The 26,451-nt window shown below is 34.1% G+C and overlaps 1 protein-coding gene across 3 annotated transcripts in view; it reads left to right on the top strand.

Moving 5' to 3' along the window:
- TUSC3 (tumor suppressor candidate 3) overlaps positions 1-26,451 on the top strand; it is a 124,231-nt gene that overhangs the window by 59,117 nt on the left and 38,663 nt on the right. For 2 of the 3 annotated variants that reach the window (XM_066996270.1, XM_066996268.1), the window contains exon 6: positions 3,443-3,532. The exons of the other annotated variant lie outside the window; for it this stretch is intronic. In XM_066996270.1, coding sequence (XP_066852371.1) covers positions 3,443-3,532 — 90 coding nt within the window. The remainder of the gene's footprint in view (positions 1-3,442; positions 3,533-26,451) is intronic. 3 annotated transcript variants of the gene reach the window in all.

Below are 26,451 nucleotides of genomic sequence, written 5' to 3'. Positions count from 1 at the left end.
ACTGCATGTAATTTTCAGTTTTTCAGTGTACATTTCAATATTGCCTGTGTACCTATGGAATCTGGGAGGGGCAAAGTCTGTTTTCAGATTCCAAGGCAGCTGCCTAGGAGCTGTTCCTATTCTTCCTAGTCAGGAGTATGAAAGGAAGGGGTTGTGAGTATATGAGAGGACTGTCTTTGGTAAGGGGTGAGTGGTTCTCTTCTTTGTAGAAGTGCTAAAGTAGAGACTCTGCTTTGCCTAGGTAAGTGGAAAAAAAAAAATCCTTTAAGTGCTCACAGACAAATGCCTCACTCGAATCTTCTTTCTCTACTTTTCATCCTTTGTACGTTGACAAGGTCCAAGAAAACTGAAAACAATAATTTCTCTGCATATGAATTGTTCCATTGTAATCAATACCATATAAAACCTTAAGGTAAATATGAAGTCATTAATCACATGTTGCAAGTTGCTCATTTGTAAAAATGAATTTGTAAAAGTTTTATCCTGAGGAACGTTGATTCATAGCAATGAAACAACCAGGTGTTTTGGAAATTTTGGATCCCAAAGCATGGGATCACATGGAAACTAAGGGGTTTGGAATGGTTAGCATTGGGTATCAGTGTGTCTATGATGCATTTGTCAGCTCTACAAATAATGAGGTATATTTCAAGTATATTTTACAAACATTAAAAGTCTGTAGATTACAATAATTAATATAACAGATCAATACGTCATTGATAGTAATAGGAGAACATGGAATGGAGCTTGAATGTCAACTACTATCTGCTTACCTAAGGGATAAGATGGAAATGCTATATTCTTGGGGTACTTAAAATAGATTAAGAGTTTCTTCCTACTATTGTCTCTTATCTTTTTTTTGTTAGATATTAGCATGTTGTGAGGTCATGTATCCATACTAGCTAGCATTAGAGAACTTAAGCAATTTGAAAGAATTACTAGTTAAAAGCACATCACTAATGTAAACTGAGGTTGCTTTTTTATCTTTACATATGGAAACAGACTTGGCCCTATAGAGCATAAATTAAATATATAAATTTAAGAATGCGGAAAATCACAATTTTAATAGAAGACTCACTTTCAGAGCCACCAATATTTGTGCACTACATGCACCTCTTCTCTTTTGATGTTTTACATTTCAGCTGTCTGACTTTTGCCCTTTCACATCTCTTTCACCTCACCTTTTTTACCCTCATCTCAGTTTTTACACTTCTGTTATCTTCACATAAGCTATCAGCTCTGTGATTCATCACCGAAATTGCAGTATAAATTTCTCAGCTAAAATAATCTGCAAGGTATAGAAATAATGGTCTTCTTTTTTCAGTAATGGAAGCACATACTCTCTTCACTTCATTGCATATTATTAATTAAAACATAACCCATTTGCTGATAATCACTACCAATATGCTTTCATCTGCCATATTAATTACAATACTGTTACACTCCAAATCCTGTTATGGACAAAATGAAACACACTTTATATTTAGAGCCAAGAATCTGTTCTTAGTGTAATTGAAATCTTAACAGTATAATTAAAGTATTATTGTTTAACCAGATATCATCATTACAGGGCGGAATTTTTTTCGTTACTTTCTTTCTGTTACAAGGGCAAAAAATGTCAATAGTAACAACACAAAATTATGCACAGACTCTGTTGTCTTTCCCTCTTTGTGAATGTCATGGTTATTCTTCCACTGATTCTCTCTGGATCTTAAGATCCTTGGCTTTGATCTGGGGAAAGGGTGTGCTGCTATGGTGAGTTCACGGTGTTTCACATTCTTTGCTGGAAGTAGAATGTTTTTTTTTCCTCCTCACCCTAGAGCTCACTTGGGGCTACTTTTACACATTGTCCTTTTTTTTCCACTGGCCAGCAACTACACCTTACGTAAAAAATTGATAAATTGGTGTTTATTTGTTTTATTTGTTACCCCTAAAACTGGTTTTGACCAGCTCCCTTGCATTTGTTTCTTTAATTCAGCATTGGTACAATATTTATGGACTTGAGATCTCTAGTGTCATTGTGTGCCCCCGTCTTATCATTCCATACTGGTACCGTATATCTTGTGTTACGGCTTTTGATATCGCTGGTTACACTGCATCACTATGCTGATCATAACTAATTCATCCTAAATGGAATGGAGAGGGAAAAAATGGTTATGCCCTACAGAGATGAGCGAAAGTAACGTAAACTAAGCATAGCCAACTGGTCTTTGAAAAAATGGCTGTTTCAGCTAATCAAGTTAAAACTCTAGAAAAGCCAAATAAGTTTATATAAAGTCTGTCAAGATTCAGTCCTAAGGCCTTCCAAAGCTGGTTCAAAGTATGTTGCTAGAGGTGTCCATTCTGGATTTACTGTGCTACAGAGTACACTAGCTTAAATTTATTTCACAAATACATTATTAAATATTCTTTAAAGAAAAGCTGAAGAAGTCCTCACTACTTTTCTTTAGTAAAGAGAAGTTAGTCATCTCTGGTCTAGCTAATCATCCCAGTTAAAAAAAATATAAAAAAAATTACACACTGGTGAACCATCTGCTTAAATTGCTATGGCTATACTTTTGCTAGTGGGAATATACATTTACAGTAAAAATAAGCATATATATATAGAAGCTGTACCTAGTTTATATCAGAGTCTTTTAAGGATTACTTTCACTGTTAAATCAGAAGTCATTTAGATGATCCAAGTTCAGCATTACTGTTTTTCTCATTTGGCTATTAGAGGATATTTTAATTTCCTCTGTAAGATAGCCACGACTACTGCTGTGACTGATTTTTGCCATTTAGATTCTGTAGTATGACCTGCAAGAAGTAATGTCCATTTTTTCCAGTTTTCATAGATTCCTATCCTAATTCCACACTTTTCCATAGGGAATATCACTTTTCTATCAACTCAGTCATTGTCCTTTGTCATGGCTAAAATGGATCACAGTCGTATAGGACACAAAGTAAGCATTTCATAAATGAGAAAGACATTTAGATAGTTGGATTTTTTTGGTGTTTTTTTAAATAATTTCATATACCTGAAAGTAAACAGCTAAGCTAAACATTCATATTAGAGGCAGAAATAGCATTATGAAAGCTTGTAGAAATCTCAAATGACAGTTTTCAGAATATTTGTAGTGAGTGCTTTCTACTATCATGAATGTTTTCGGCCATGCGGATTTGTAAATGTGGCAATTCCAAGTGCACATAAAGAGAGGATTATTTGAAGAGAGATTTTGAAAATTTCTGTCTTGAGCTAACTCATTTTCTAACAGAAGTCATTAAGAATTTTATGAGAGCAGCACATCTGAAAACCCTGTCCTAAACATCAAATAAAAGTAGATACTGTATCTGGTTAGGTAAACAATTATGTACCTAAAACAAACATCACTAGCAGAGTGGTTTTTTATTCAATTCCTCTGGGTTAGAAAACAAGTATATTGTTGTTTTTCTATTTTTCTAGTGTGTTGTATTTGCTATGACATCTGGTCAGATGTGGAATCACATCCGTGGACCCCCATATGCTCATAAAAATCCTCAGAACGGACAAGTGGTGAGTTAATTCTTTTAAATTTTATTTTGAGGGTAGATATTTCCTACAGTGAATCTGTAATTGCAGCTATTTGCACTGGACTGTCTCAAATTAGAAGCAGAGTCCGTTACAGAATTTTTGGTGTTTAGAAAGTTCCACCACTTTTGATTTGGGCAGTGAAATGAGTGCCTGTGTTTTTCAAAATTCTAATTAGGCTCCGAGCTGCAGTGAATGTGCTATAAAATACTCCATACCACACAATTTCCACTGCTCAAATGCGTTCTGTTTTTTTAGAAGCATGATCCCTCTCAATGTGAAAAGCAAACTTTTGTTTTTTTCATTTACGCAAACCTTTGAGATATGTAACCTCTTCATCTTGAGCATTTTGTTTAGAAAAGATGGCAAATGTTTTAATGTTTTTTACCATTTTCCATCATACCTCTCACACACTTCCACTGAACTTTCTGAACTTTACATAATGCTTTTTCCTGTTTTTCTTTACTTCTTGAATTTAAGGTCTTTATCAGCTTCTTAGAAAGTTACCATTAATTCAGTACTGTTAAAATTGCTGTTATATGCTGCTATTGCTGTCTTTGAAGGAATTCTCTTCCTTGCTCTTCCCTGCTCACAAATTAGTAAATGTTCATCAGAGTTCACAAGGAGAAACTCTCTCTACCTACAGGGAAGGTAAAGAGGACCTTGGCTAATTTCTACTACTCTTCCATATTTACCACTTTTCAAAGAAGTTGTTAGGATGGAATCTGTGAAATTTACAGTTGCAGACAGGAAGCTTTTCCATACTTTGTGGCATAATGAGCCATGTTCAGCTTTGACCATTGCTAGTTAAAAGAGACTGACATAGGACTTAAAGAATAAATTTTCTTCAAAGATCCCTTTGTATCGTAATTGGGATAGCAGAAAAAATGATGGTTTGAATTTGATTACCAATCTGCTTTGTATTTGGAATGTAACACCATACTGAGATCATAAAGTGACATGATTCTATCCGTCAACCTTGTTATGCAGAAGTAGAGCTGGTAATGTAATAAACAATCTTTGTAAAACACTGTGTTTAGAAAAATTTAGCGTTTCATTACTGCCTTGCAGTATTAAATTTATGAAGCTTCCCTATGGAGCAACAGAAAGAAGAAATACTGTACAGAAAAAGCACCATTCCTGAAAAATTAGTTTTATACCTTAGCCAGGTTTATACATACCACCCTTTTTAAAGACCTGTTTTCATTAAATCATTTAAAAGTAACCCTTTAGTTGTTCCTCAGCTTGTGCCATCTTGTCTCTCAGTTTTCAGAGTGTCAACTCAGATTCTGAATGTCTGAAAAGCTACTAGTTAGGGAGTATAAATATAAACAACTAAATAATGAAGGTAATCATTAGGCTGGTCTTGAATTCTAATTACTAATCTGCTATGTAAGTCAATACATTTCTGTTTTTACTCCACTACATGACTTCAGGTAAGTTATTTTGTTTCTCTAATTGCCCTGTCTTTAACTTGTTCATGTGTCAGTGCTCCCATGTGTCAGACACCTCCCATGGAGCTGTCTGTGTCATTAAGTAAGAAGTCAGATTCTAAGAATTTAAAAAGGTACAGATATTGATTCACCAAGTTCCTAATTTAAAATAGCACTGACCAATACAGTTGTAACATAAAGCTCTGATTTTTACCAGTGCTAGAAGCTTAGTAAGTGTTCTGTAAACCGTGACTTATTTTACATTTCTGATTTTTAAATAACTTTATTGAACATTTTCCTGTTTCATTTTTCTAGCACTAACCTGTGTTCTTTTTCTAGCACTTAACTGAATTTGATGTCATAAAACTAATTATCTGAGAATTCTGTAAGATTTATTTAGCTATGATAACTGTAACAGTGTTCCACAGTAAGTTAGCAAGTACTATCTTTATATCTGGATGATGTTTAACTCTTCATTTTATTTCCAATGTCCAGGACTTAATACCAATTCCAAATTTACATGCCAATTTTGCACAAGGATTTCATGTACATTTTACTCTCAAACTCTGTTCAACAATCTTAACATGTAAACTCTTTTCAACAGAAGGCATAGAACAGCTCACCAAGCTTAGTTGTGTTATGGTCAGGTTTTTTTTTTCGTTTCAGGTGTTAGTAGTTAGGTTCTGTAGTGCAGGGCCTGATATGCCTCCAGTCTTTGAAAGGGATAATAATTCTGTCTTCATAAATTGTGCCTTGCCTCAAATATCTCCTATTATTTGCTTTGTTCTTGTCATAATTTTGGATGACACTTCATTTCTCTTGCTTAAATTCCTATTTTTTCAAAAGATGAAAAGACATTTGTTTGTTTTGCTTAAACAAGACTACTTATTAGTGCCAGTATCTTTTAGAAGTAACATACCATTTCTTGGCATTTTTGGCTTGTGCACAGCATTTACGATTCCTTGCTTGATTACCTAAATTACTTTAATTCTATGATTATATTCTCTGAATGAAGCTTTTAAACCAAATTTCTGTAATTCTGGGTAGATCTATTATGTGAAGTTGATACGCTCTGTTACTGAGGTGGTTGTTGTTGCTTCCTTTATTCCTTACTGCCTTCAGGTACTTTCAGTTTTGGGGTCCGCATGAAAGTGGCAGCAGTATTATCTTTCAGTTCTGTTTTAAGTTGATGAAACTAGTCATGCCAGTCTTTTATCTTGATGTCTTCTTCATCTGTTGTATTTTTGGAGTTCTTCATCTTTTGCTTAGTAATTTCATTATGATTAGACACTTACTAACTAAATTTAGAGTGAAAGCTAAACATCCCACTGATTATATATAAAGTCTTGAGAGAGTACTGAATTTTATCAGTGGTAGAGCTGGTGGTGAGACAAGTAGAGGGATGGTGAATACAGCGAAATAGCCTCCTGCTGAGGTAGTTCTATTGACATTTAATTCACTTAACAGTAAAGAATTTTTAAATTTTCATCAGCTTTTACTCAAACAGGTACTAAGAAAATCAAATGGCTAGGAAAATATTTATGTATATCTATCCGGATAGATCAGCAACTTTTTAAATATTTGGTTGCAAATTCTACAATTTTCATTGTGCAGTATGCTCAGGACTGCATCTTTAAAATAGTTGAAAGTTGACTATGAAGGAAAACAAGATGAAGGACAAGCTTGACCTAAAATACTGAATGAAAATATTTTTCAAGAAGTTGGAAAAGCTTTTTTGTGAAGGGGGGAAATACATTTTTATTTAGTATATTTATTTGTTAATTTGAAAATCTTAACCATTTTCAGATGTTTTCCCGACATAAGCAGATGCATTGTGAAATGGATAATGGTTTTATTTGCTACTATATTAATTAGATTCTCTTTTACATGTCTTATATTATGGAAGCTTGTTAAAATTGTTTTAGCATAAAAAAGTTATGCCATTAGGAAGCAATTTTTACCCATTTAGTAGGTCTTTTAAATATCACCTTTCAATATCAGATCAATTATAAATGTTTGTTCAGTTACCAAGCTGTTCATTCAGCTTTTTTTTTTATTATTCTTACTTGCCTTTTAACAGTTTAAAAACCACTGATCTTTATTCAGGAACATTATTTAAATATCTATTTTTCAAATAGTCTCTCTGGCAGGGTTATCTGGTAATCTGTCTGTTTCTGAAGTTAAATGAAAAATGGGTTTGACTGCTCTGATTCATTTTTCCATTTGTCAACGTAAAGTTAAGGTGCTCTGTGAAAATTTATGCTTAGACTATCAAGAAACTTAATTCACATTAATCCTCTATAGCTAAGCAGGATAAAGCTTTCATGTGAGTACTAAACTGTTTTTAGAAATACCTTCCTATATCAGTAAATCAGAGCAAATACATTGTCTTTTTGCCTTCAACCTATCTAGAAATATGTTTGAATTCAGATTGTATTTGAAATGCCTGACTTTTTTGAAAGTGGCCAGATTGCTTAGTTGCAGGTTCAATATATAAAAAAGTCAATTTGCTGTATGATGTATTATAATGTATTTGTCTTGGCTTTTAAATTAAGAAAAAAAAGTTCATACTGGTTGTTGTATCAGTGTCAAACGTAAGATATCCAGATTGATCTCACTTGCCCCCCAGTGATGTTTTGATGCATCTGTCAACAATAATCACAAACATTGTACTGTTGAAAGTACTTATTTTCTATTGGAATAACCAATTATTTACATTATTTACATTAATATACTTGGTAGAAGTGAGAAGTAGATTACATTATGAGTGTACTTAATGAAATGGCTTTTCTGTGATCATCAAAACTGTGGGTTTACTTAGAAGCTGCAACTAGTAAAGGATTTATCAAGCCTGTAATTTAAACTTCTATCTTGATTTAGTCAAAAAAAAAAACAATTGGCAGTGTAAGGAGTTGGTTGAACTAATGTAAAACAAATGATCTTATTAAATAGTTCTATTAGCAGATCAACACATTAGATACGATGTTGCTCATTTGTTAAATTAGTGTTGGGAAAACTATTAACCTGTATAAGATATCTGTCCTAATGCCTGAGATTGCAAGACAAGTCATAGCTGACATTTCAATAACTTTCTGTATAACAAATGTTTCTGCCATGAGATCAGAAAAGGGAACTCTCACCCAATATTTTGTAGCCATTTTTATTATGGGAAGAAAAGGTGAGACAGAAGAGTTTTTTGGATGAAAGAACCTCTAAATTACTAAATTTATCAATTCTTGAAGCATATATGCTATAAAAGTTTAGAGAATATCATTCTATTGCAGTACTGTATTCTTGGCTCAGTAAAGATGGAACACATTCCCATCAAATAAAAGCAGATTTTGGGCAGGTAAGCAGGCAGCAAGTAGTCTGTCATGATAAAATCGAATTTAAAAAAAAAAAAAAGCCAGATTTTAATTGCTACTTGTAACAAAAAAAATCCAATTTTAATTGATCAGTACCACTTTAAAATAACAAACACTCCTTCTCCCTATGCCTCTGTCCCCCCCTACACACATATTTTGACTGTGTGTGAATGGGCTTCTTAGACTAAATTCAGTTTCATTTGGAAAAAGAACCATATTATACAGAATAGCTCTTTTTATATCAGAAGTCAGAAAAACCTCAGCTGTGTGAAGTTGTGAAGTATCTGAAGATAGGAAGACAGAATGATAATGAAATACAGAAAAGCTAAGTTTTCTTAAAAACACACACAAAAAAAAGAATGATACAAGGAAAAGCATGTTTGTGTTTTGCTGTTGCTTGCAGGGACAAGAGCAGTTTTGGTAAATCCAGGTTGAGTGTCAAGTAGGAATCTATTTTTTCTTCTTGGACTTTACTGGTTGTATATATGTTTAAAGGCCTTGTCTAACTGAATAATTTTGATTGAAACATACCTCTGAAGAGCATGTAGGCCACCTCAAAGCTGGTCAGGTTTCTCAGGACTTAGTCAAAGCAAATTTTTAATGTCACCATGGTTAGAAATTCCACAACTTCTCCAGGCAATCTGTTGCAGTGTTTTACCATCCACGTAATTCTGCTATTTTTTTTACTTTTAAATTTAATCTTTATATTTATAGTTCATATATATATGTTCCTGTATGTATATACACACACACACACATATATATATACAGGAACATATATATGTTCATATATATATATTGGTTTTACTTCAGGAACAGTTAAAGTAAATTTTATCCTTCTGTTCAGTAAATACTGGTATAGCTGAATTGTTAGTAGAGTTTACCATTGACTTTAGTACAGTTAAACTTAGCCAAGGGGTACACCTTTTCAGAGCTCCTGAAAGCATGCCTTTGCTTAAGTGGCAGCAGCATTATATCTCTGCAATACTCATACTGAAAATGAGAAAATGTTATACCTGACATACAGAGTTTTTTCTTTGCATCTTAGTACAGCTGTGTTTTACTACTTCAGATGGATTATTTTGCAAATCTTTTGTATTTCCTCCCTAAAGATAACTTGTAACACAGGTTGGGAATCACTTTGTTAATTACTAATCAAGTATCAAAATATATTCTGTTCTGCAGGGCCTTTTAGACTTACAGATCTTGTATATTTTTCAGTTGGAGAGTACTTGCTCTCCATATAGTTTTGCCAATAAACTCTAATGCTGTCATTTCAATGTAACAGTATTAGATTTCTCTTACCTGCTTATGAACAATGTCAAGAGAAGAAACAGGCATTTGAATGTGTAATGCTGTAAATGAAGCAGCAAAATTCAGACAGCCTTTCCGGGACTAATTCACCCATAATCTTTGCCTCGGAGAGATACATTTTTATTGTTTTTATTTTATATTTATTCTCCTTTATGGTGGTTGAATTGTTGAATGCAAAGAACTTTGGATACTTTATCTGCAAGGCAACAGTAATTTGCTATTTTATATTTTGATAAATATAAAATGCTTTTTATATGTTTTCAAGGAAACAAGTTATTCTCATTTTTTTGTTTAGCTTTTGTGTCAACATTAATTCCTTTCTTTGGCTAATCTTCTATGTGTACTGACTGTTCCTGAAGGAATACACAATAGAAGAAGACATAAAGATAAAATTAAAAGGTAAACTAAAAAGTTTTATTCTATATGCCGAATGTTCTTCTGAGCCTCTAATAAGCAGTAGGATTGTACTATACAATCATGTCTTTTAGATAGCAAATATTTCTGAGTTCCTGGACATTAAAAGGCAAGTTATCTACGTTTTTATTTTTCTTTTCTTTGAATCACTTATTATACTTTTTTATTAACATATGTTGACATTCAGATCTTGTAGATCATACAGCAAGGGAGAGAAATCTCTTTTCAAAGTTTTCCTTATATGTTCTTTTGAAGCATTATGAATATTGACAAGGTTAATGATACTACTACTGCTATTCTTTCTACTTTTCCTTTTGAGATATAGAAGTGTGTTAATTCGTGTGTTTTTTTCCCCTCTGCCTAGCAGTATACTTACGTAAGATTTCAACAGTCTGAACCCAGGTAGCTGGGAAACCAGTTTTGCCTTCAGATAATGTGCTCAGATAGGCAAAACTTATTCCTGTGCTAAAATTGAAGTGGAATGAACTGGTACTTCAAAAGTTTATATATATATGCAGAATGTAGGAGTAGGTGCTCTGGTTCTTTTTTATAAAGGTTGACTACCGGGATAAATAGTGTGTTTTTTTTCCAATTCATTGGTGAAATTACCTCTGATTTCAATGAAGTTAGACCTGTTAGAGCACCCTTGAAGATCATATCCAGAGAACATAAGATTTATTTTTCCATGGAAGTGCTTCAATCGCAGAAGTGAAATTTTGTCTAGCCTTAGACTAAACAATGAGAATCTTTAAATAAATGAAGGACCTCTTTTCCTGATTTTTACATTTCTAAGTATATACAGTTTATCTACTATTCGTTATTTGGAATTGTTATTACAATGTTTGTAATTATAAAAGTACTTTATATGTATATACTTTCATTTTCTCATTTCTCCTTACTGTAATATATCTTAAATACAATTAAAAGTTGTTAGAAACACATACCGAATCTGAAATGCTTATGATGTGAGAAATACCATGCACGTGTTGTTAAAGTTTTCCTCTGTTCTGTGAATTTTGTGAAAAATTCAACCTAAACACCCAGAATTCACTAGAATATACTTAATTTGTGAACTGTAGTCTTATAAATTAGGAGCCAGATGAAAAGTTCAAGTTACTTAATTATTTTTATATTAATTCAATTGGATTTTGTTCACAAGAATAATTTACATAGCTGTTATATTAGTGCTTATATGTAGAAGCAGGCATTATAAATTTATTTTCTTAGTGTGGGTATATATATGGTAAGCTGTCTATGAAAAAAAATGCTGGACTGTGAACATCTTCCAACTCCTCCAACCATCTTCTTTGGAGGGAAGGAGACAGAGAGAATGTAATTTTTATCCTGTTTGCTGGTCAGGTTTCAAACTCTGTCTTCATTGATTAGAAACAAGTTCATGAAAGGAATGGGCTTTACATGAGCTTTACATAAGGAATTATTTTTGTTTTGCACTATTCTTGAGTCAAGGAAGCTCCTGCCCTCCACTTAAAAAGATTACAGAACTGAAACGTGCATGGGTTGGAAAAGCTGGTCTTACAGCCTTACCTAGCAGGGTTGTTCATCTGAATAGCACAGCTGAGATGGATCTGCTCGTTAAGTGTTTTGAAAGCATCTTGCATCAATCTAATATGATATACAGAAGTGAGTAGGAGAGCAGGCTGAGTGTACATCACATTTTCATAGTATTCAGTGCTTACAGAATTAAACTTTAACGTTTATTAGAAATAGACTGCAGTTCTTTTGCATATGTCTGTACTGAAATGAGGAGGCGCTTTGCACCATTCCTCTCCTTGAATGTCTATCATTAATATTTATTTAAAAGCTTTTAGAAGCTGGAGTGCTTTAACTTTAAGCACAATGCAACTTAGAGTTTTTACTGAAAGTCTTGCAAATCTAGTTTCTGAGCAACAAACAAGATATGAAATAACTTCCAGATCCTGAGGTCACTTGGTATAGTAGGATCCTCTAAATGAAGAGAAAATAGCATTATTATTTAAAAGATGGAAACTATCTGGATTTACCAGTCCTTCACACTGTTAATATGGGTTAATGGAATGAAAGGAGCCTTTGATCTCTGATTATTATCATTATTATTTTTTATCATCACTGTTCTGGAAAAGATTCCAAGCAAAAATACTCTTTTGCCTTTCGTTTATTCATATTTTTGTACTTCCGGCTAAGTAATCCCTGTCAGATCAAAGAAGGAATGGTTCTGTAGTCTTCTCTGGGCTAAATACCAGAGTTATAGAACCAAGCTGAAAATGTTTTACAATTATTTTTATCTGTCTATAAACAAAGAACACTTCAATAAATGGTATAATGAATGAATAAACACAATCTCATCTTGTCCAGTGCTGTCACTTAAGATGGTCTCTAGAACACAAGTAGGGAAACTGCCATTAAAATGCTCTGTATGTAAAAACAGTTTTAAAACTGAGCTTTGTAAATGTGCAGAAACATTTGGACATATTACTATTCACAGCCATTTTGTGTGGCACTAAAAAAATTGAGAGTTTTGTCAATGTTAGGTACCTGACCTTCTGAATGTGCCTTTAACTATACATATGCTACAGTAAGTGGAAATAATGCAAGCATTGGAGCAGCCACACAGTTTAAGAATGGATTTTAAGAATTGATTTAAGAACCAAATTGAATTAAATTCAAACCACTAGTCATCTCATATCTTAATAATTGATCACTTGCATTATTGTTAATTCTCTCTGGAAAATACAAAACTGCAGGGACATGACATGAATATATATGCCACTTTTTGTAGTGCTCACAGAGGGACTATAGTATGTCTGCTGCACTAGTCTTTCCACTCTATTGCTCTCATCCCTTAAAAACACCATGTTAAGTCCAGGCCTACGAAAACACTTTGCAAATCTTGAATATCTGGAAAAACAAAAACCGTACACAGATTTCAACTTGTGAGTGTCCTGGCTTTTTTCCTCCTTTTTGTTTTATTTCCTGTTTTCCTTACTAAAATATGGGGAAGCTTAATTTACTGAAGCCTTGGTTTGCTAAGGCCTGAACCAAGCTCTTTCACTCTTCTTTCATCTAGAAGACTATTGTGTTCTTTTGGCTTGCTTTCTGCCCGTGCTAGAGAGATCCTGAGTAGAGGTGATGAGTATTATATTAACATATTGCAGGGGCAGTACTTTGTACCCCAAATCTAACTTAATTTTTTAATAGGCAGATCATACTATATAAGCACAGCCTGAATATGATTCATTAGTGTGTACTTCTTTCCAATTGAGATTTTTTTTAAGGTAGTGAGAACATAATTTGTGGAAATTCTTCTGACTTTCCAAGCAAGATAATCTTCATTTCTTCCCATGTAATGTAGTGTGTGTGTTTTTTTTGTCTTTTAATCTGTTCTTCCTGGCATCATCTGAATTCATTAGTCCTTACTTTTGTGCTTATCATCAACTTGATACTTAATAAATTAGTCCCAAAATCCAGGCTTCTTTTAAGTGTTTTTTAACAGCCCATTATGTCTCCAGTTGAGCCGGTTATTCAGCCTTCTATAATGTTTGTTCCAAACCCATTTTTCTTCAGCTTTACATGTAACAGAATGAATTACCTAAGTCCAGATAAATACCACATTTTCTTTGTCAAGAGAATTAATGCCTAATGGAAGATACTGTGCCTGCTAAATCTGGTATCCATCTCTTTGGAATAAATATGCTTTACTTCATCTCATTTTTCATGTTCCTTTATATGTTTAATTGTTCTCTATATCAAAATTTATCCCAAAGCATTTCATGTTAATGAAATCTAACTTCTTTGTTTCTAGAATCCATATACTTTCCATGTATACTATTCTATAAATGTACACTAGCATACTCTGATAGACTTGGTTAGAATAAATACATAAAAATTAAAATCACTAAGTGTTAAGATTGATGTGCTACTTTTGGAATGTGTCTCTTTGAATTTTTATTCAACTTTTGATGTGGTATAGATGCATTCTGGCATCTCTGAACCCTTGTCTCCCTTATGTTCATCTCAGCATTGCTGAAAACAGGATTCAGAAAATAGGTTGCTACCATCCTTTACTGCATATTAACCTCTTTGCTTGTTCTCTTCTTTTAATGGCTGACATATGAGCTATCTGTTTTCATTTCATTTGCAGGGTCACCTCAGCTTACCTACTGACAACTTTCATTTTATCTCTAAGCTTCCTGACTTTTTAAGAGGGAAATGTACTTGCTACTAGTCAGTCTCTTTCAACTCTCTAAGCTCTGGTTGTTCATTGTTATTCCATTTGGGTTTATTAATTAGCTAGGTCTGGAATCCTTCCCTGAAAGGCCACTTTTTTTTAAAGATGTGTCGGATACAGATTCAAGATAACTTTAACTATTAGCTTATGACTCAAATTCAATTCACCAATTTTTCTAGTCTAGATGACTACCCTCATTAAATTTTTATTTCAGTTTAAATCTTTTTAAATGGAAAATCTTAAATGGAAAGTTTTAAATTTTACTGTTCATCTTTTAGTCTAATTTACTGAATTAACTTGTAACATTTTCTGTGAACTTATTTTATACTTCCTGTGTCTCTACAGTGCCTTTTTTCTATGAAAACTGTGCTTAAAATAGCATTGCTTCTTGTTGAACCAGTAATTGAAGATAGAATCTGCTAGCTGTCACATACAGATCACTGAAGTCTGCTGTTAGTAGTATCTGTTTCAATTTCTATCTAGAAAATTAGTCTCCCATCTACCATGAGAAGTTCTTTTTTCCGAATCCCTTTCAGTTCAGCTTTGCAATATCCTCCACCATGCAGGTAGCCTGAGTTATCTGTTGACCTTGTTCTCCTCCAGGGCCTGAAATGTTCCACTGAAGCTCAGCTTATCACTTTCTCATTTCCATTTTTCTGTGAGTTCACCTGCATCGGTACTTAGTTCAGATAAGGAACACTCTTTTGAAACCTATGTCACATTCATTCCCACCTTGTATGCTTTGGTTCACATTACATTGGGCACATTGACTGTGTTCCTTTTGAATGAAGTGAAGACAAATAGTGAACTCCAGAAGTTCACCCAGTATGCTTCCAGTTGCTCCTGGTTTGTTCGGTCCATAGGACTAGAGAGGAACTACTGTGAAGTAAAAACCCTTGAAATGTGTAGTGTGGGTAGTGAATTCTGGGAATCAATAGGCACTAATCGCTAATACAAGCATAGCCTGGGAGTCTTCAGCAGCTCAACATAAGCATCTTTGCATCAGTAGCAGTGGTATTCTTCCAGTCAAATGCTGAACTTCTGAACTTTGTTCTGATGTGAAGGGTGATGTTAGTAGGAGGTTCTGATTCCATGACCATAACTGAACCACAGATTCGTATCTGATATACCTGTTCCTAGGACAAGGTGTGTCATGTTTTACTGGATATGTTCTGGTAATAGATCTTCAAATGTATGCTTATCTGTTTCCTGCTGCTCTCCCTTTCTGTACATATATATGAAAGACACTAGATAGAGCTTTGGATCATGTCTACTTTTATCTATAGTAGCTACTACAGTCAGCTTCTATTTTAGGCTTCTCTTAGAGAGATGGAAAAAGAAAGACCAAATACCGCTCTTCTGCATCTCCCAAATTGTGATGCAGACATTAATACTTTGTTCTCTGCTGCCTTTTTTTTTGTTTTGTTTTTTGCCTTCATCAGCTTTACCTTCACAATTGCTGTTGGAGGGCTAACTGCCAAATCCCATGATCAGACATGTAGTGTTCCCCATCCCTTGAGCAGGAAAGAATCTAACAACATCCAAGCTGCTTCTGTAGAAGTTTTGCAACATAACAAACCACATAAACACCAAGCTATAAAAGGATGAAATTTATTACTCTGAGGAATAAAAATTCTTTCATAGACATAAACAAAAGCTCAATCTTTTAACAGAACTAAGAATTACTTCAGTTTATATAATATATATATATATAATTTTTCCTAATTTTAAAATCCCTTGTTTCATTTTAAAGAAGGACAGTGCTATTATTCCTGATGATTTTTTTTATCTGGCCAGCAAAAAAAAAAAAAAAGGAATAGGACTCTTCCAAACATACAGAAATTGCATTTTAATATCTTTTAAAAAAATGTTTCTTAACCAAGTTTGTCAGAAAAGGATTGCTAGATAGTATTAAAAAAATACTAGTTTCAAGGGAGACAAAAGACTAACCTTCAAACTTTTTATGACTTTGTCTCTTATCAGTCATGCAAGTGTCAGAGTCATAATGTGAATACTCGAGAAGACTTTGAATTGTCAATAGAGTAAGCTCCCTTTTTGAGGTTATATTCGCTGGAACAGAAGAGATAACACTATTATCAGTGTTTTTATAGTGTAGCCAATTTCTCATTGCATGTACTGAAATGCAGTTTTTAATATAATTTAGATATTAGTATAATGATAAATATGTCAGACTTTAAACTAAATTCTGAATGTTTCTCTCAGTCCTTATACAGGATGAAGTTCCACTTTGATCTCTCTCATATTTTTATGAATATTTTCTGGAAAAAAAATATTTTCAAACACATTTATAGCCATGCCCCTCCCCCCCCCCTTTTTTTTATTGACATTAAAATCTGTATTTTTTCCTGGTATATGTGTGGAATCATCAGCCAGATGGAACTTCAGAGTCTAGCACTGGAATATAAACGCACAGAATAAATGCCAGCCCCCTACATAATGTACAAATACCATTACAAGCTTATTTATGATGGTTGTACTAGGAGTTTTATGCTTTTCTGGTAATGCATGCAAACCCATTATATTTACTACTAACTGTATAAGTTGGTTTGAACTGTAGTTACTTGTTACTTGGCTTGTTTTATATAATGTGTATATATATATGTATAATATTTATATACTTGGCTTTATTTCGTATAAATACTGATTTTTTTATACTGTGGGCTAGCTAATGCACACAATGTCAATGCATGTAAAAGTATTGTGCAAATTTTGCATGTAAAGACGACGACACTTAAGCTTTTACATTTGGTTTACTTCAAACTTGTTAATATTTACACTGAAATTAATCGAGGGCTTAACCTTTACAACTCTCTGCCCACTAGCACTGGTTTTCTTTTAATTTGCTTTGAATTGTTGGACATTGTTAGGAATATGTCAAATAACTCAATTCAAGATCTTTTCTATGAGAATTGTATGTTCACTACTAGATTTAGTTAGTCTTAGGTAGTCTTTTACTGCATCTAGGTATTCTGAAATAATATTTGTTTTACATGAGTGAAATTCTCATTCCTGATCTTCTAACGTACAGGTTAACAAATAAAGATTGACAATCGTATCAGTGTGTAGGGCTTCACTAGCAATCTCCAATATATCAGATGTATGAAAACATTCCCTAATACGTCGGCATAAATTAAATTCCAATAATCATCAAATATGCTAAGTGCCTAGAGAATTTTATGTAGGCACAACTGTGGCTCAACTGAAAGCTAGGTTATTTTTTCAGTATCAAAAAATATTCCATATTCTATAACTATTGGAACTAATTGTTATTGAACATAGATTTCATTTTGTGTTGTGTCCCATATATTGTAAAGTTGACTGTTTCCCTGTTAATATCACTCAAGATTCTGGTAATACACACATTGTTTTTAACAGTAAGACTCCAGATGAGTTCATACAGGGGCCTTTTGATTAACTTTGGATATTGGGTATAAGAACTCTGCCAGTGGAAAATATCAGTATCAGAAATTTTAGCAAGCTACATAACTGATAATATATATTTTATAATACATGACAGGTCAGGCTATAGTGCTCATCTTACAGAATGAGGACTAAATTTTTTTCTCATTTCTGTTTTGTTCTCTACTGTCTTCTCTTCTCCTCCCAATCTACCTATCTTAAGGAAAACAAACATGGCTGAAGCAGTAGATAACTGTTTTCTCAATTATCTTATTGCCGATAGAGTAATTCATTGAATTAAAAAGATAAAAATGAATATATATATATATAACAGTATTATTAGCAAATATATACCTTCATATTGCTCTGCATACCTTAGCAGGTTGAATTCCAGTATCTTTTATAGTTTTAAAAAGGTTCAAAATGCGAAAAGGAAGTAAAGAAACAATTCAAACAAATGAAAATGCGGAGGCAACAATGGTGTAAAACATTTTACTTAATATCCAACTTTTCTTCTTACTCTTTAGTTTATATGATGGTAATGTTCAATCTTCTTTGAGAAAGTGTCCAATAACAGTCAACTACCGGAGTGTAATCCAGGCAGCAGTAGCTCACTTTCACTGTAGCTTTTTCACTGTAGAAGATAAATCTTTTGCAAAGTGTGCTCTACAGACTCTCTTAAAAGTTCCAGACATATAGAGAAGTAATGAAACTTTACGCAAAATGCTGCAACAAACCAGCTTTACGTGTAGTATTTATATCAGTCTAACTTTTAAAAAATAAAATTGTTATATCTTTACAATATTTAAATAATTGGCATCCATATTTGAAGTTGTTCTTAGGTTTTGTTAACCAGCTTGGTTTACCTTTTCTGAAGGACATGCCGTAGATTAAGATCAGGGGACCTGTGTCATGAATCTTGAATTACTATTAGGACGAGCTGAAATATACTGAAATATCTGGAATGACCTCCCTCCTGAATTGTTCTTTTCCAGTGATTCTAATCAGTGTTTTCTGAAAGTAGGGCACGAAATTTGGTGCCATGGATTAGACTGGCTCTAGCCACTGTTTCTAGCTAACATTGCAAAATATGTCGTATATCAGTGTCTTTTTTTAACTGGAAGCAACACAATGAGTGTTCTCATAGCTCTAGGTTGTATAGTATGTAGTCATTCTTGGGTAAAACAATGACATGTCCCATTCAGGTCTCTCTCTAACAAAGAACTACAGACAAAAACAACAAGAAATTCCAGTCAGCTAGTTTTAGGAAGTATGTAACTACTTGTTTTTGATGAGCTGGGCCTCCCTGAAAACTAGTAAAAGCTAAATGGAAGTTGTGTAGGAGGGGAAAAAGCATTCTTGAGTCTGTTCTGTGGTCACTAAAAAGCTTTTGTGCTAGCAATTACATTTGATAAGTAAGTTTTAAATTTTCCTTGTGATATGTTTTATAAAATATAGATACGGTCTTTAATTCTTAAAGATATCATGTCATCTTTGTAAGCAGTTTGAAGAACATATGCAATGCTGCAGAGATATGTGGTGAGTACTTCATTTATATTGAATTTACTTTGAGGCTAAGAATGGAATTTTGTTTAATTTACACTGAAAGGCAATGCATGCTTCCAAAAGCAGGGGACAAAGGATGAGGAGATTTAAGATATCGCAGCCGTGTTTTTCCAAGAAGAGTAGAGAGTTCAGGCAAAGCTTCCAAGAGTTCAAGTACTCCATTATCCTTTAAGTTACAGAATGAAGTCTAAGTTCTTCTCATGGATAAATTTAAAAAAAAAAGTGCAAATTACCAATTTTCAAGGTGAAAGAAAATCAGTGGTGTCTCACAGGGGTTTATGTTAGCACCTTTGCTATTTGCTGTTCATCCCTTTCTATAAGCATGACAGTTTGCTGTTGGCCTTAAGTTATTTGGAATGCTAAAGACTTGCCAGCTGTTGAGTAATGGTAGACTGAGTTCAGTGCAGAAGAACTTCAGAAGAGGTCCATTAAATAATTACATGGAGAAAAGCATCAAAGGAATAATCTTCAATTTATTCAAACTAAATTTGAAGGTGGCATTTTCAAATAAAACATTTCTATGCATAACACAGCCAGCTATGGAACTCCTTGCTGTAGGTTATTGCAGGCGTTTAAAGCTTAAAGTATGCAAAAAGCTATTGAACAAATTTATAGCTATAAAACCTGTTCAAGATTGTAATTTCAAGGTAGTCTGCCTAAAACCAGTATGACTTGGGAGGCAGTATCTCAGGGAGAGATTTAAAGGGACCATTCTAGATCACAAACCTCAACATAAACATTAAAATGTAATGTTGTTAATAGCATCTGTCTTGAAGTATGTGAAGACTATTAAGGGCAAAGTTACTTTTGTCTTTGTCCACAGCATTTAATAAGATAGAAGGATAAAAATTGTAAATAATTCAAGCGTGTGTATTTCAAGAAATGTGGAAAATACTAGAAGTGTAGTCAAGAATGAAGATTTTAACTAGTTGGTCATTTAAAAGAAAGCTAGGTGGCTTTATTTATTGTTGTGTTGCAAGGTTGAAGAGTTTTGTATAGTCATGCTGGAGTTATTTTAATTTCATACTGGAATACCCACATCGTTCACATGGTGTACATCTTAATCCATGTCCTTTTGGAGTTAGATTTAAGGAGGAAGGGAAAATGAGATGTGGACTGATAGAGAGCATTATGTAGCGCTGCTAGTGCATGCGGCCAGCTGTTCAGGTTAACTTTTGAGAGGTCACTGGAGAGATACAGAAAAACAGAAAAGATGATCACTTGTATGGAGCTCTTAAGCTGATTAGACAAAAATATAAAAATGTACTTCCTAGCATTGAAAGTAACTTATATTTTGGAGTACTTTATCAGGGCAGATGCTATGCTCCCTCATACTTGGAAGGAGTTTTAGGACAAGTAAGATATGCTTAGATTCAACAAGGAGAAGAGACTTACCTCCTAGTAGCAGAAGTTGAGAAATAGCAGAGATAGTAGTTGACGGATTGTGACTGTTCTCATCTTGATTGTAATCTTTGGTGTGTGATTGTAATCTTTGAGAAGAATGAGCACATACATGATGTACATTAGCTTCTAGCCATCACAGTTCCTTGTTGAGATAGATATTACAGTAAAAATTAGTGCTTTACCCGTCTCTTGCCTTTTTGGTAAGCAAGGAGTGTTTCACTCATGAGAAAAAAAAATTATTCTGATAAGGAGCAGAGAAATGAGCTCTAGACCTGAGAAAATTCAAATGCTAAAGATGAGATACCAGACTCTATTTGGAACATTATTGTCAGCATATCATGACGTGTCTACCAGACGTTTTTCATGCACTGTTAGTCACAGTTTTAATTCAGTAAAAAGTTCTCTCTCTAGGTCAATTTTGGAGGCATTTCTAATCACCAGAAACATGGATGACAGTTCACCTGCTGAACTTCTTACTTGAGCTTATTTGTAGAACCCATTCTTTGTTGTGGAAAGACTTCGGTGTACTTTTTTCTTGTGGCACTCTATTTAGTCTTCTGAAGCTCAATTAGATGTTACATAGAAATAAATGTTAGGTTAAAATTCTTTAATATAGAGTAAATGATTTTACTTTATAGTTTGTTCTGTGCAATTATGGGGCTTATTGCATGCTATATATCTTTCTAAATATTGATATTCTGAAACTCTATGTCCAATAAACCATTAAGGTGAAATATTGGCTCTCTTGAAATCAATAGCAAAATGCTTATTGACTTCTTTTGAATCAGCATTTCATCCAAATTATTTTTTGTACAGAGAAGAGACCTCTGTGCTCTTTTAGAAGTAGCATGGGACTGAAACACTGCTAAGGTCAGAGTCACTGTGAGGTTTTGTAACGAGAGCGTTAGAATTCATTGCTCACTGTGTGTAAACTAAAGAGAAGTGTGCAGCAAAAACTTTTTTCCTTTTTTTTTTTAAAAACATACTTTGAGAAATTGCTTGTAATGTTAAAAGAATCACTAATTAGTTTATAGGAACTGAGAGGAATCTTGAAAGTCCAGAGAGGTGAAAGCAGACAAAATTCATTTTGAAGCCTACAACTGCTTCTCCAACACTGGGCACAACCTTTGTGATGAAGTGGTGGGATGCCTGGAAAAAACGATCTTCAGATTTACACGTTTGTGTTAAGTTAAAGAAAAACTTGCCAGTATAGATGAGTTTTGAAAACTGACTCAACACAGAAGACTCTAGGAATTATTGGCTGGAGTTTTGTTCCTTTTGTTCATTTAAATTCATTTAGAGAAAGCAACAAACACCACATCAGAATATGCTTGTCTTGGCCAGCAATAAATTAGTGAATTAATTAAATTCAGAGAAATGCAGAAGGTTGAGGGCACTATTCAGCCTGTCAGATCTTGATTCAGGCTCAGCTAGTGAATAAATTTCCCTCCAGGACAAATCTAAATGCAAAGTTTTTGCTTAGTATAAGAGAGTTGCAAGCACTCTGAAAGTATTAATAAAATACTACACGTTTTGTAAAAGTCTTCAATTTTAATTGGTTTTCTTCTATTATCAATGGAAAATTATTCAAATTATCAGTGTAAAAATATTTAAAAATTGTTGTGTATATATGTACAATGTACAAATGGGGCTAAACTTAACTTAGCAAATAAAGGTTTCACACTGATGGGTGACTAAGCTCCACCACACAGCCCTCTCACTCTACCTCCTCAAGAGAGCAGAGGGAGAAACTATGATGAAAAAAGGTTCATTGATTGAAATAAGGACAGAGATCACTCACCAGTTACAATCATGGGCAAAACACTCAGCATAGGGAGATTAATGTAAACTGCTCCAGGCAGCATCTTCCAGCTGGAGTCTGCTTCTGTGGAGGCTCTCCATGGGAGAGAGAGCCTCCTTCAGGTCAGATCCTTGTGCACCACTGTGGACTCCTCTGTGAGCGTGGAGATCTGCTCCATGTGGGACCCATGGGCTGCAGAGGGACAGCCTGCTCCACCAGGGGCCTCTCCACAGGCCACAGGGGAACTGCTGCTGCATGCCTGGAGCACCTCCTGCCTTCCTGCTGCACTGACCTTGGTGTCTGCAGGGCTGCTTCTCTCACATTTTCTCACTCCTGTCTCCCAGCTGTTGTTGTGCAGCAATTTTTTCACTTCCTTAAATCTGTTCTCCCAGAGGCCCAACCAGTGTCGATCCCTGGCTCAGCTCTGGCCAGCAGCCGGGTCCCTTTGGAGCCAGCTGGAGCCAGCTCTGATCTGACATGGGGCAGCTGCTGGGCTCTGCTCACAGAGGCCACCCTTGCAGCCTCCCTCCTACTACTAAAACCTTGCCATGTAAGCCTAATACAGTTGATGACATCAGTATTTTACCTTTTAATGGGCAAATTAATATTCTCTTCTAAAAGTGATCAATCTAAGGGTTTGCTTTTCAACAACTTTGCCCAAACTAATAGCACTTATTTGCAAACCACTAAGGGCTTACTACAGAGTCTAATTTGAAAATCTAACCATCACTTTAATTGTAACCTCAAAGATCTGTGTGAATGGGAATTTAGTTTATGCATGCTTAATGTATTGTTTTGTGTAATCCTGAGTAATTTATCTTCTCTCATGTTAGAATTATGCAGTTGCAGTAAGATTTGCTGAAAAACTTGCAGCAAAACAAAATTTTAGTGGGGAGCTTCTCAACATTTGTCCATAGTTTACATGCTAGAATTCAACAGAGGTACCAGAGGCCTGAGAAGTTCAATACAATAGAAATGTAAACATGTTAAAGCACTGTAAAATAAGCTGCCAGTCATGTACCCTTCCTGCCATCACTCAGCAGTGAGTTCTCAAATTTGTTGGGTCTTTAGCTCAAATTAACAACAACAAAAACAAACAAAAAGCAGTATACATAACTGTCTATTAGAGAAAGTAAACTAGTACTTTCCCCTTTGAAGAAGGGAAAGTCAACAGAATGCAGTAAGAAGTTAAAGAAACTGTTGAAACTATAAGAAACGCTATGAGAAAATTTCAGGACATTAATAATTTTACATGTTAATCATTTTACATACCCCCAGCTATGGGGTTGGGCTTGTTGATTTTTTTCTTTAACCTGTAATTTAAGGTAGTTTATTTTTTTGTTTTGTTTTTCTAACATTGTGAAGTTAGAATCTGGGTGCTAGGCTACGTAGGTCACATGGATTTTTGTTCTTCAGTATAGATTCAGAAAATTTCTTGTTTTATATCAGTACTGCAAATTTGTGGATAATACAAAGAGTTACGATCTGTACAAATTTGAATTCCAGCATTTTCAATAATTCAGATGTGTGTGCACAATGGAGGTAGTTTGGCTTTTGAAATTTTTGTGATAACTATTTGATGTTTTTGATATAGTCAGCTCTGCCTTTGCTCTCAGTTCTGTAAAGCTGTGATCAGCTAAAGGAAAGTTATTTCTTCTTTCTACCTTATAACAGAGAAAGCAGAATCATTTATCATCATGAGGTAGTGGATGTGCTCTACTTTGTATTTCAGTCTACTTTGTTAATGAAATTCATTTTATGGCCTCTGCCTTAAAAGCTTATTTATCCACGGTGGCCCTTTCTTTTTTCTTTTTTTTGTTTCAAATCACTAAATGTGTCATGAAAATAAAATATAAAATGGGAGTAGTTCTATGAATTCAGACATAATTAAGCTTAGTCACATTCACAGATACCAGAAGTAACTTATTCAAAGCTCATGTTCTCCTTTCTGAGCTGAAAAGAGACTGCAGTTTCACAATTTAATACTTGTAAAATTATTTTAACTTCCTTGCGTACCACTGTCAAAGTCTCACATGAATAAGCAGTTATTACATCTGAGAGAATTTTTCATTTGACCTTAAATAAATCCCAGGTTTCTTTTTCCCAGTACATGGACGTTGTATTCTATTGATTTTCTTCTAGGTATTATTTTTTATGACTCTTTTAGTAAAGCTAACATTTAAAATATTTTGATATAAACTTGAAAGCAATGATCATTCTGAACTTTTGTCCAGACTTTTGTTTTTTGTAGTCCTGGAACTTTTTGGTCCTTAACAATTTGTAGGTTTGTTTGCTTTTTTTTGGAGACAGATGAAGGAAAGAACTTGAAACGCAACGTGTCTTCCAAACAGCAATATTTGATTTATATTCATTGCAGCCTGGAACACTTGCTAGGCATAGCACAGTAGATAGGTCTGAGGTTTTGTGTCATAACATAAATTTTTTAGCTACTGGCTTTTATGGTATATTAAGTTAATGCTTGCAATCCTAAAATAGAACTTCATAAAATACATCATTACAAATTTGATAGTTGCCAAAGTACAAGATGTTTAATGTTAATAACACATCCATTGAAAAAAAAATGTTCTCACTCCTGCATTCTAATAATTAGGAAGCATCTGCCAGTGTGTTAAACAACAAATTTAAATAAGTGACTCCCATAGCTGCTGTCATAAATCATGGATTCAAAGCACTTGTTATTGCGAAATAAATTCCTATTTGTACAGTGTCTACTTTCAAATTTTATATTCTAAACATGGAGTGATTCCTTTGTTCTCAGTTTGTCCTGGTAAAGACTTCATTTGGCTCAGTTTCTATGTCATGTAAGCAGTACTTTTTCAAATAGGTTAACTAAACCTAAAATGCTATACAAAATATTGTTCTGGGCAACACAGTAGCTTTTTTTTAATAACTCATCTGTACAACTCTGAAAAATATAGGCTTACTCTAGAATGAATTGATTAAGAAAACAGTACAGCAAATTTTACTTGGTTCTAACCCTTTTTTTTTTTTTTTTTGCATCTCAAAATACTAGGCTGTATTCACTTATTGGTGAGAGATTTTGATTTGGTTTAGGTTTATATTAACTGTATTGGTCACTTTTAGAATGGAACAGAATAGAATAGTTTGGTTGGAAGGGACCTTTAAAGATCATCATGTCCAACCGCCTCACCACTTCAAGGTTAACCAAAACTTAAAGCATATTAATGAGGGCATTGTCCAAATGTCTCTTGAACACTGACAGGCATGGGGGCATCTCTCTCAGGCACCTCTCTAAGGAGCCTGTTCCAGTGTTTGACCATCCTCACAGTAAATAAATGTTTTCTGATGTCCAGACTGAACTTCCCCTGGTGCAGCTTTTGGCTGTTGCCACATGTCCTGTCATTGATTCCTGGGGAGCAGAGTCTGACACCAACATTGCCACTTCCCCTCCTCAGGAAGTTGTAGAGAGCAACAGGGTCAGTCTAGCATTAGATATTCAACCTAAAGTGGTATATGGTGAAACTTGATAAATATTACTGTTAAAATTAAGAGGTGAAGCAATCTAATTAGATATCAAATGGAAAATAAAATGGGATTATTCATGGACACATGGAAGAATAACATTTGCAATTGAAAATACTGCAGGACAGTTCATCATTATGAGTGATTTTTTAAAACTGTTTGTACATACTAACTGAAGAAAGGAAGGATCAAAGGGTGTTTAGGAAATAACTTGTAACCAATTATGTTTTTGTCCTTCATACGTGAAAAATTTCTTTGCAAAAATGTATTTGATAGAGAAGAACTCAACCAAAATTTATTTGGAAAAACAAGTTGGCCATCCCCAGTAACAGTCATTGACCGCTACAGTGCTATAGTGAAGTGGGTTAAATTCAGTTGTTTCCTGTAGAGCAGCCAACATTTCTTACATTCTCTGATAGTATTTCACTAAGAGTATATCCTCAGTCACTGCAATAAAT

This window comes from Anser cygnoides, chromosome 4 (genome assembly GCF_040182565.1).
Source record: "Anser cygnoides isolate HZ-2024a breed goose chromosome 4, Taihu_goose_T2T_genome, whole genome shotgun sequence".
Classification (NCBI taxonomy): Eukaryota; Metazoa; Chordata; class Aves; order Anseriformes; family Anatidae; genus Anser; species Anser cygnoides.
This window is presented reverse-complemented; position numbering and strand designations above follow the sequence as displayed.